The 12,070-nt window shown below is 39.2% G+C and overlaps 1 protein-coding gene across 1 annotated transcript in view; it reads right to left on the bottom strand.

Annotated features, from left to right (window-relative positions):
* LOC101862631 (putative serine protease K12H4.7) overlaps positions 1-11,833 on the bottom strand; it is a 21,653-nt gene extending 9,820 nt beyond the window's left edge. The window contains exons 1-8 of the mRNA XM_005092586.3: positions 11,387-11,833; positions 10,445-10,551; positions 7,882-8,063; positions 4,769-4,899; positions 3,303-3,398; positions 2,762-2,903; positions 2,209-2,323; positions 1,418-1,507 (exon numbers count right to left, since the gene is read on the bottom strand). Of these exons, the coding sequence (XP_005092643.1) occupies positions 1,418-1,507; positions 2,209-2,323; positions 2,762-2,903; positions 3,303-3,398; positions 4,769-4,899; positions 7,882-8,063; positions 10,445-10,551; positions 11,387-11,507 (984 nt within the window). The 5' untranslated portion in view covers positions 11,508-11,833. The remainder of the gene's footprint in view (positions 1-1,417; positions 1,508-2,208; positions 2,324-2,761; positions 2,904-3,302; positions 3,399-4,768; positions 4,900-7,881; positions 8,064-10,444; positions 10,552-11,386) is intronic.
* Between the last annotated feature and the right edge of the window lie 237 nt (positions 11,834-12,070).

The following is a 12,070-nucleotide window of genomic DNA, read 5'->3' as shown; positions in this document are numbered from 1 at the left end:
AGACCCCGACGTGATAAGGCGCCCGGCGGGGAACCCCCCGTGGCAACTAAAATTCCACTGCCGGTGCGCCGTGAACTACATGTATTTCTAAGCATTACACAACACTTTTCAATACTCTGGTGATCCCAACCACCTACCAAAATTATCAAATCACTCACTAGTGTGTGATATGACTCAGGTTGGCAAGCACTGGTCTGGACAATCAGTGGGCAACAGTCAGTTTGCTTGAAAATCCTTACTGTTATGGGACGAATTGAACGAATTGCGGTGGAACTCAGATTCAATGAAAACTTGGATTCAAAGAAAGGAGTTGGATTCCACATTTTTTGTAATTAATAAAGATCAATAAAAATACCTCAGATTCAACTAACACATATGTGAGCAGGCTCTGATTCAACAAAGTCGCTTGCAGGGTGAACAGCCTTCGCTGATGTGGCGTCCCTCATTTCACTCCCGCAACAAACATTATCTGTTCCTGAAAACCACCCACGGCACCTGCATCATGAACCATTATTTGCTTTGCCTATTGTTTATATCTTATGCAGCTATTCAACAGCCTTTTTTCATACCAACACACCCTCTGTTAGCAAGCACACGTATCTTAGCGTGTGTAGAGGTTGAACCAGTGCCCAGCACACATGTGACAGTGTATGCCTGTGTTTCGGGGGAGACGGTACAAGCAGTCCGGACTTGGAATGCTATTAGAGATACAGGCGCATCACAGTTATTTTTTTCCTGGCTAGAGGTCAATATCACAATAATAAGTTAGTCTTGACATCTACATAATGAATAGCGCTCTGAACTGTGGAATCAAATGTTGGCCTATGCTAAACTCTACATAGCTACACAAATCGCTCATAAAATTTTTTTTTACAGATGATAAATGACAGAGAAGTGTATTTGAACAAATCAGCCCTTTTGCAAAGAGTTTGCTCGGTAGAGTTTAGTGTGTTTTCCTGGAATTATCCAGCATTTCTTGAGTATGGCATCAAAGAAACAAAAATGCCTTTCATTTGAAACCAAACTACTTTTGATTGAGAAAGTTGAATACATTATACATTGTTTGGTACCAGTAATGATTTATATAAAAGCCTGTTTGCTATATCAAACACTCGGATTCGACTAAATTGAAGGTCAGGCCTGACGACTTTGTTGAATCCAAGTTCCACTTTTAAAAGCTAGAGGACAAAACAATATTAGTGATAATTGCAGTTATACAGTGCATATCCACAATACTCTACAGCATCCTCTATTACAAAATTTAAAAAATAACACTTAATAACAAATGATAATAATGATTGCATTTACAAAGTGCATCCAGATTCTGCAGCATCCACAATGCAATCTACACCTATTAAATTGCATTACTATATTACTCCATCCTGTTAGAAAACAAGCTCTGAAACATGCACATTACCGCAGCGTATCTCTCGGTAGGTGAGCCCTTGGACGTGTCTGTCATGATTCCACACAGGGTGTCGATGGTGATGTTTGTACCGACTGCTCCCTGTGCCAGGAGAAAAGAACATAAAGAGAACATCAAGGATAACTGAAAAAGCATGTGATGTCGTGCATGTGATGACGTGACTTTGGCCAATGGCATACATCTGTCGTTCTTAAGTTATCCGCATGTACATCAAAGGGACTTTAATCCTACACCACATCAAAACTTGAGAAAGAACTTCACCTCAAAAAGAAAAGTTCTGGTTGAAATTAAGAAATTCTTTCACGAAAAAAAAAAAAATCAGTTTGAAATTTCATATACAGTTGTATCTGTTCTACGGGCCACCTGCCCAAGTCAATTACCTGTAAAAATGACCATTTTGCATTTTTATAGGAAACAAATTCTGAGCCTGAAAACCTGTTCATGATGTGCGTTTTTCTCTTTGTGTGTGTTTGCTATGTCATTGCTAGACTCTGAGACCATCACCCGTTAGCCACAAAAAAGTACAGACGGAAAAAAAACTATCCTCTTCCAGTAAATTTTGAAAGTGATTATGTGTGTGGGTCAGGGAGCAATGTGTGTGTGTGTATGTGTGTGAGTGTGCATGTGTGTTTGAATGAGTTTATACGTCTCATAATGTGCATTTTCTGTCATTTGATTTGTCAGTTACGTTGAGTGATAATTCACACATAGAGCCCTCTAGGGATTAGGTTAGCCTGCATATAAATTTGCATTACTATCATTATCTACTATTATTAACAAACCTCAAAAGCTCTGTTATCCTTGTTGTACTGAACAACTCCCTCAAAGTTGCCAGCGATCGTAGAGTAAAAGTTGGAGATGTCTTTCTTGCTATTGGGGTCAAGGTCATCACAAAGTCTGCACAAGGGAACAACAGTATAATAGAGTCACTGCTACTTATGACTTTTTTTTATGTAGGTGTTTTACGTCCTCATTGATACAATTTAGATCATTTAGAAGTCAGGCTTCGACCCTGCCAGTCAGGGTCCACCCAAGCTGAGACATATATACAACCTCTCGGCAGAAAGACTGGGATACTCTATAAAAATTCTCTCCCATTGGGAATCAAAACTCGGATCTTGTCAGTGGGATAGTGTTTTACAACGTGCAAGCCGCAGCTTGCACTGCAGGCTTCTCGGGGAAACCGAGAAAGTTTTTGAGTGTTATAGGGTTGTGTGTGTGTGTGTGTGTCGGTGCGCATGTGCGCATTGTTATTATTATCATTATTATCATCATCATTATTATTATTATTATATTATTATTATTATTTTCATCATTATTATTATTATTACTTACTGGAACAAACTCTTGAGCTGCCTGCGACCTTTGTATGTGGACATCAGTTCCTGAACACCTTGAGTGGCCTGAGCCACAGCATTGTTGCAGGTCCCGGAGGCATCAAAAGTTCTCAGAGCAGAATCAACGACCTCCATGTACTCTGAGAAAAAAATCACACAAATAATAGACCTATATATGAAGGTAGACAAAAGCCCCCCCCCCCCCCCCCCCCAATTAAAAAAAAAAAATTACCACAGAAGCTGACTTCCGTTACAGAAAAATTTATCCAAAATAGTACCTTCAGTTACAGAAAAAACTTACCAGAAGAATTGACTTTAGCCATACAAAAACTTCAATGGGAAGTTGATTTTAGCTTTAAAAAAAATTACTAGAAAAGTTCATCTAAGTTGCAAAAAAAATTAACAAAAGTCGACTTCAGCTATAGAAAAAGTTACCAAAGAAGTTGACTACACCTACAGATAAACTTACCAAAAAAAGTTGACGTTGATATAAAAAGAAAAACCACAAAGAAACTGACTCCACCTGCAGAAAAACTTACCAAAGAAGTTGATTTTAGCCAGAAGCGGAGCACTGGAAGCCACAGCCCCATGGGCGATGTGGGGATACTTCATTCTGAACCACGCAGCAAGTGAGCCTGTGTCATGAAAAATACATTGTATATGAATATATGAGAAGGTGAGATACAAACCCCGCCAAAAGACATTTTTGAAAAAAAAAAAGAGATTGTTTGCCTATATAAATGCACATTCTCATCGGCTATCAGATGCACAAAGTGTTTTCAGCCAAAACCAAACACATCCTGCATAAAAGCCACCAAAAAATCTTCTTTTCACACAAAACCAGAAACATCCAAAGTCAGAATTTTCCCTAAACTTGATACACCCTAAAATTTTCTTTATCAGCCAATAAAATTTCCCGATCCTGTCATGCAACTTCCTGTTCAACAGGGTGTCCATGAATGTAAATGGTAGTTTTGTTCAGCCCAAAACAACAGCTCATTTAACATGTTTGATAGAGATCACTTTCATCCTTTGCCAGCAGATAAAAAATCCAGTCCTATGAGGCTTAAGTGTTGTGAGAGGGCTACTGTGACTGTAATTAGAACAAAAGAGTGACTTAAGGCATCAAGTGACTTTTTTTCCCGGATATAGCTGGTTTGAGCAAATTACCACCACTTTCATATCCCAAATTGTTTATTTTAATCATCATACAATCAGTTCATGAGTACAGAAGCATTTAAAAAAGCTGATTTTTCAAAAGTGCTACGATAGATGCAGCGGGTTTTGCATCTCAGCCCCCCATATTATAAATACATTATGCTGTAAATACTCCTTTATAATAATCGAGGTTCAAATGTCTACCCACTCCTACTCCTACCCCCTCTACAAGAGCAGTCAATGTCCGCATGCAAATTTTCACTTACAGAGGCCGTATTTCAAGCTGGTGATCAGTGGGCTTATTTATTGACATCCTTCCCCCCATCTCCCAACTGAATAAGGAATTTCAAACAATTTTAAAAAAAAAGAGTACGGACGAACCTGTTTTAACTGCCACCTGTTCCAGACAATCACGTGTATAAACTAACCCTTCTCACTTTCCTCCATGCAATATTTCAACATTATAAAGATAGTGTATTAAATCAAGCATAAAATACATTGAAGAACAACAAATGAGGTGGTATGGACATGTAATGAGAATGGGGCCACAACAGCCAGCTTCTGAGGCCTACAAAATGCCATTTGATGGCTACAAGGCAAGAGGAAGCCCAAAAAAGGCTAAAGGATGGATCGACAGAAGAGTCAAAGAAACCCTCTAAGGAAGACCATGATAATCCAAACAGCAACACACCTGGCCCACAACTGACATTTGCATCTGCCCGTGACACCTTGAGGACAGAACAAGTAAGAAGTAAATAAGTTTAAAGATAGTGCCAAGGCAGACATCTATGACAACCCCTTTGACACTAAAAGGTTGTTTTGGACCATTTAGGCTGCTGTCACATACCAGGGTAAGAACCTCCAAAGACAATGACTTTTGGTCCTCCCAGCTCTTTCCTTACTGCTGTGATGAAGGTCGCCAAGTCACTTAGTGCCTGCTCACTGCTGAGATACCTCAGGTTGTTCACGCTCATGTCTCTGAAAGTACACAGCTTGGTTTAGTTTAAGTACCGTGGAGTCCGCTTCACACTTTCCACCCACTCAGTGCGCAGAGCGTGCAACACTTGTCCCCACGGACCAGGATACAGATGCCGTACATCAGTACTACACCTGTATCTCTACAAAAATACCCCAACCATAATTAAAATTTCAGCGTACTGAGAAAATTAAAAGTGATGATCGCATGTTCACAAAAAAGGAATTAGAATTGGAACTGAAAACATTAGACGTAGCTCATTCATCAGCCGAATTCTCATCATTGTGTAAGAGTAAAACCGCACTCATGCAAGGTCTACTCGACATTTAAAAAAAAATTTATTCCAATTGTTGTATACAAACTGATTTTTGACGTCAAAGGCCACAGAAACCATTCAGAAAAGAAATTTAACTTTAACAAGTGTGCGTGTCAAAAAAACGAACCCAACACATTTCATCCGAAAACAGTCGTAAACCGAAAGAAAATGAAATCCTTGATATTTTTTTTCTTTACAAGCACAGTTTAGTTCAGTTTACATACAGTGAAGTCCGCTTAAACTCAACACTTTTTATCCAAAAAGAGTGGTAAACTGATCAAAAATATAATCCCCAATTTTTTTTCTTATACTTGCACAACATTCTCTTAATCGGCTCTCTTCCTGATGTTTTCAACTCTTTGGTTGACTCAATTTTGGAAGCAAACATCAACCTGGGCTGAGAGGGATACAACGTCCCAACAGAAAGAAAAAGAAACTCTAAAGATTTAGGAGCTTTGTTCTTCTATATGTGACAGCAAAGAACATAACTACTGCTCCACGGATGTTGGTTTAAAGGATCTTGCAAACACTAAAGGAAATCTCAAAAGCAGGTCATAGGTTGTAGGAAGGGATGAAGGATGGGGGGGGTGGGGTATTTTCTACAAGACTGTCCCTCCATTAACATTTCTAGAGACAGAGTGCTAAACAGCGAGACTAGATGCCATACTTACAGAAGAGATGAGATGGCACATGAGTGTTAATCAGTCTGTGAGGAAACATCATCCTCTCATTGGACTATCTACACCACAGGTTTCAAACTTATGGACCGCAGGCCAAATCAGGACCCGCAAACAATTATATTTGACTAGCAACAGTACTTCAGGTAGTCCTTTCTGAGATTCTCCTCAATACAGAGCCTTACTCCAAGCATAAATGAACTGGTTCCCAAGTGAAAATGCCAAATATCTAGCTCAGACAAATTGGGATAAAGGTGAAAATTGGTATGGCTTGTTTTATTAATATTTCATATCAATGTTTAATTCACTTGAGCCTAATTTTGTGTACTTACAGGATGCGCTTTATTGGTCGACATCTCTGGTGTTTTTTGGTTACAAGCTAAAGGAAGTGGCGAGCCAACAGTTGACCCACTTGTTTCATTTAGTTAAAATTTGGCGAAGTTTTGAGCTCTTACGAACCAAGTCAGTCACCCTCACATTGTGATACAGTGGAATCCTGTTATAACGAGAGGGTGGGTACCGGAGCAAAATGTCCGTTATAGCAGGATTCTCGCTATAAGGGATCCAGTAATAAATTCAAGGAAAACTGTAAAGTAGGCCTAATCTATGAGTTTGGTGTTCTGTTTATCTCCTTTTGCTATCTCCCCTGATGATGATTTTGTTTCAACATGACCTCTAGGTCTTACTTGATCAAAATTCGAATCAGGTTTATTTCTCTAGCGCTAGATCTAGCGATGTGTACTGGCAGCTCGGCTTTGGCGATCAGAAATCAGAAAGAAAGGGCTCCGGGTTAACTCGCTCGCTGTGTTTCCCCCCACCCCATCCCACCCTGTGGTGCATTCCGTCTGCTCGCGCACGTCACACATTCACTCCATCCATCACATTGCTGTGACCTCTCCATCCCCGCATCGGAGAAGTGAGAGGCATGGTAGGCCTCGATAATCTAAACAAGGCTTACGCTGGCTTATCACGCAATGCGTTCTGTTTGTCTGCGCATGCCACACCCTCCCTACTCAGTCGCTCCGGCCTTCATTGTTGACGCACATGGGCTCTCCTATTCTTTGTTTCGCTAGATCACCAACAAGTTTCTCAACTGGCGAGGTTTTGCATTATGCATAATTGGCCTATGCACTGTGCACAGCAGCAGCAATATTCCGCTATAACCGACTCGCATGTTTGTCTGATAGCGCTATAGCAGTATTTTATTTACAAAGGTAAAGAGGAGAAAAAAACGGGGTTTTAGAACAGTGTCTTTATAACAGACTTCTCGTTTTTTCCGGACTCGTTATAAGTGGACTCCACTGTATATGCATTTTATAATAAAATGGGCGGATAAAAAAACAACAACTGCGTATCCCCCAGACATTGCCATTTCAAAATACATGTACCCAAAAACTGTCAGGCTGCAACAGTTATTGGGTGAAAAATAGCTCAGGCTCAAGTGAGTTACAAAGGTTTGCTTTTTTTCTTTCCACAGTGAGTATTTATCCAGTTTGGCCCGCAATCTAAAGAATAATTTGAGTTTGACACTCTGACTTACACTCTTCCCCACCCTCACCCCCCTCCCCCCTTTCTCAAGGTCATTATAGTTCCAAATGTAAAAACCAAAAGAATAAAATACAGCATCTGCGAGTTGCTCCGCTGTTCTAAGCCCAGAGAGTAAAATATTTCAGAGGAAAGAAAAAACAACTCGTCTAATTCTTTCAATAATTTGTATCTAAATCATGTACCTTTTCTTGTTTTTTTTTAACAAGAAAAATTTTCATTTTGACAAAATATTCTTTGAGCTTATGCAACTGACACCATAGGATTACGAAACTGCATAAAGAAATTCTTTCAAAAATGTAGGGCTTAGTGCATCTGAACAGCTTGCCAATGATAGGACAATAATCAAATAGAACAGAAAAAAATATGATAAGGCTACATGAAAGCATCAACATCAACTATTGAAACCAGACAGAGACACGTCTGAATCAATTATGTGAACGTACGGGGTGGGGTGACTTTTCCCATAGAAACGATGCTCCAACAGGAAGCAGTATGCATTGTACTTCTTTGCATAATCCACCCATGCCCCTTCCATCATCCAGATGGGGTTTGCCTCCCCTTCACCTCCGATCTGCACAAACATGGGGCCACCTTTCTTGTAAAAGGATCCATTACTGAAAAATCTCTGAAAGAAACAACAACACAAATATGATTACAAACTCAAAAGACTATAGAGAGAATTTGTAATTCACAAACACAACTTATAATCAATTCATCGTTTGTCTCTTTCATCCTAGGTACAGGTCACCGAGGAGGGCTCTCCACCTGTCTCTGATCTGGGGGGGTCTTCTCCACCCTGTGTCTTATATGCCTGAGATCTGCCCAACATATATATTGGCAAAAGACAAATTCAAGTCCATAACTTTTTCATCTATATTATATGAATTTGAATCCACTAACTCAGTGAGCATTTAGAGAAGATAATAATACTAATAATTGAATTTATATTGCGAGTATCCATACAATACAGCATAACCTATGTGCTTTACAACTACTATTACCCCATCAGACCCTAGAACACGACTCAGAAACATTCCTGGCTTCCCAGGAAGCACTGTAGTGCAAGCTGCAGATTACATGCACTAAAACACTAACATGCTGACAAGATCTTTCACTGTCTATAGACGGGTACTCATTCCCGCCTGGGTGATGTGAGTCTCCCTGACACTCCCTTGACAAAATTCTTAAATCTGTAACATTAATTAAGTATAACGCCTTTCGTTACATTGGCACGTTCACAGCTTCTTTTCTAGATAAAGCAATGGCCCATATGACCTGCTCAGTGACTCTACATTTTTTCTGATAAGAAAGGGGGTGTCACAAATCCTACCAAAGCCCCTACCACCTTGTTGCTTGTTTGAGTAAAAAGAAGCACACTGCTGAGACAACAGCAACCCTTTAGTGCAATGATCAATTTTGACTATACTTCCAATTTTGTCATACGCTTGTTGCAATTTCGTCACATGCCTCTGGATTTGGTGTATAAATCTAGAGAAGTGCTAATTTTGACATTTAAGAAAGAAGGCAAAAAGGCAAAAAGAAACGGGCAATTTAATCTAGCCAATCACCAAATGAATTTGCGTCGACGACCCCGATTCTGCAAAGCAGGCAGCCTTCTGAAATTTTCAGTTGGGCATATTTGTATATAAAGGGCCTATATATATAATGTGTGTGTGTGCGTGTGTTTATTATATATATATATATACAGAGAGAGAGAGACAGACAAACAGACAGACAGACAGACAGAACATACACATACTGTTATGACAGACTAAGAACTGTCATTTCTTCATATAAACTTTTTGATATTTTGGACATTACAGGCAAGGAGTTTATGCTAAGTTTGCAGGGGGTGTGTTTTGATGAAATATGAAAACTAGTGAACATTCAACAACCTACCCTAGTATAACAGTTACATACTGACTGACAGTTGATAAATCGATGATGTGACAGGATACTTCAACAGACAAGGGGTGTGAAGATCACATGTGCTGAGTTATCAAATTCAATGTTTGGAGTTCTAAGGGCCACAGGGTATAGACCGTCAGATAAAGACTGACATCTGATAAAACTCTTACAGTCGTACGTGTACAAGGCTTTGCTGTTGAAAGTCAATGCTAAGTAGATAAACCAGGCAGGATACAGATAATTATAATCTTATAATTCGCTGAAAGTTACAAATTGATTTACAGGCAAATGGTTTCACACCTATGAAATAAATGATTAGACTGAAGACTTGAGGATAAGTGAAAATCTCATAGAATTTTGTTTTGTTGAGAGTTTTAATACATTTGCAAAATAAATAGGTCACATAAATGCTGAATATTAGACATAACACTGTATACTAGACAGAAACATACAAAGAAAAGTCAGAGGAGACATAAGGATGATAGATCTTTGATATGAAAGAAGGAGAGCTAACCACACCAAAGAATCAACCATCCACGAAAATCTCACAACTGAACAAAACGATTTCACATCAGCAACAACATAAAGGCAAATTGAGAAAAAACCCAACAAAAACAAAACCACAAAACAACCCCTTCAGACAAAAATAAAAAATCTCATTCTTTTCAGATATTGAGACATTTTCAAAACTTGACCCAAAGCTTTGAACGTTCAAACTCTAAAGGTTATTAATAATTATTTAGGAAAAGAGAACTCTAATACAGTCAAAGTTGTCCAAGACGGTCATCCATTGTCGAGGAAAAAAGTGGTTGTCTTAGACAGGTAGACGTCTTGGAAAGAGTTATCATAATACAGAAAAAATGCATGGTGGCAGTGGTGGGGGTGTGAGAAGTGGTTGTTTGCTTAGGTGGATGTAAGAGCAGGTTACACTGTACAATATGGGGAACGTGTTGGGAGTCAAAATTGCTGGCTGAAGATATAGATCTATATACGTTTTATTAGATACTTACAGCTAATTATATTTTCAATAAATCCTCAGTTAGGCCTTGTGCTATTTTGCGTGGTTTGCAGATGAAAATGAATCCTTCAAACACTTACTTGTTTCCAAGTGAGTAGGTTAATACCGTCAAAGTGATCTTGTTTCTGCTCAAACCACTGATCAGGTGGAGGCGTAGGATCATTTCCATTTTGTGCAGATTGAGTATCTGGGGAAACTATAAATTCTGAGCAAGAAAGGAACAATAATATACAGGGTGATCCCAAAAAAACTTTACAACTTGTTTTGTAAATATCTTCCCCCATAAGTCTCGCGTTTCAGATTTGAACATAAATACACCAGAACTCTATTTCTCTGAACGGTTTCCATTTTCGAGATTTGTTGATAATAATAAGCGAAAGGAGTGGCTTGTATGTGTGTGAGTGTGATTGTGTGTGTGTGAGAGTGCATGAGTGTGTGTGTGTGTGTGTGTGTGTTTGTGTCTGTGTGTGTGTAAGGGCATGAAGGGATTTTTTTTTCACATGAAGGATTTTAGTTTTTGCTGGGTGACTAAAAGCAAAATAGGTTACTGTCAAGATCGGGCAGTCTTGTTTTCTCGCAGTACCTTTTGAAGGTATTTTCAAATGAAGAATAGTCCGGGAACGTTGTCCCAACCACAATTGAAATATCTGAATATTCAGACATTTAAAAATCTCCAGGTCTAGAAATTAAACTTGATGCAAAAAAATGCTCCTTCCCAGTCCTCGCAGAACGACAGAATGAAAGGATGACGCCTAAATCTCACAAATAACCCAAAAAATCTCCAGATCGGAAACCGTTCAGGAGAGAAAAAGAGTTCAACTTTATTTTCCCGAACGTTCGGAGAAATAGTCACTTCGTAAGGTAAATCACACAGCAGGCCTATGTACAGTAACCACGGGCTGTAGTAGGTGACAGTCATCGATGGACAGACGAAGAAATAAATAAGGTCTAGATCTAGGTCTATAGTTTAGAATCTGGACATATAGATCTAGATCTAGATTAGATCTAAATATAAATCTCACCGGGTATTCCAACGAAGCCGCCCTTTGGTCTCCCCCGAATAATTCGAGGAACGTAGGCTTCTGCATGAAAAATAACGACGGCCAACAAAAGTGCCCCTAAAATCAGTGTTCGCGACAACATTCTATGACTTTCAGACCCTACTAATACAATACACAGCAGAGACTACTCAGCAGTTTACAAACTCTTCTGCTTCTTCTTGCCTTTGCCTGCCTTCCCTTTTGCAGGCTAGCAGTGCACTCTCGAAGATGATTTCAATCTGAACCTCAAATGACGGAGCAGTCTTGTGCCCGTCAGTGTACTCAGCCGTTAGGTTTGGTCTAATGCTGCAAGTTGAGATCACCAGGGTAGATATTATCTAGTTGACGTTGTCATTATCTAGGACAATATCAGGAACAAGGGATATTTTGAAAACGGATTGAAAAAACGTGAGAGCCCAAGAGCGACGAGTCGAGTCAAGCCAGTGACAAGTCACATGACCTAAAACATAAAAATCACATGACAAAACTATTTTGGGAACAATGTTTGATCCAAGATAAACAACTCTTCAGACTCGGTTTTTGGTTTGCGCCATTCCTTCCCTTGTTGTTGATTTCGTTTTTGTCCTTCTTTTTTTGTTGTTCTTTTCTTTTAATTTAAGCTATTAATTTGTTTCCTTTTGAAATTCATTTTTTTTTTGGGGGGGG

The sequence above is a fragment of the Aplysia californica genome, unplaced genomic scaffold, assembly GCF_000002075.1.
Source record: "Aplysia californica isolate F4 #8 unplaced genomic scaffold, AplCal3.0 scaffold00049, whole genome shotgun sequence".
Taxonomy (NCBI): domain Eukaryota; kingdom Metazoa; phylum Mollusca; class Gastropoda; order Aplysiida; family Aplysiidae; genus Aplysia; species Aplysia californica.
The sequence above is the reverse complement of the archived record's forward strand: the minus strand, read 5'-3'. Positions and strand labels throughout refer to the sequence as shown.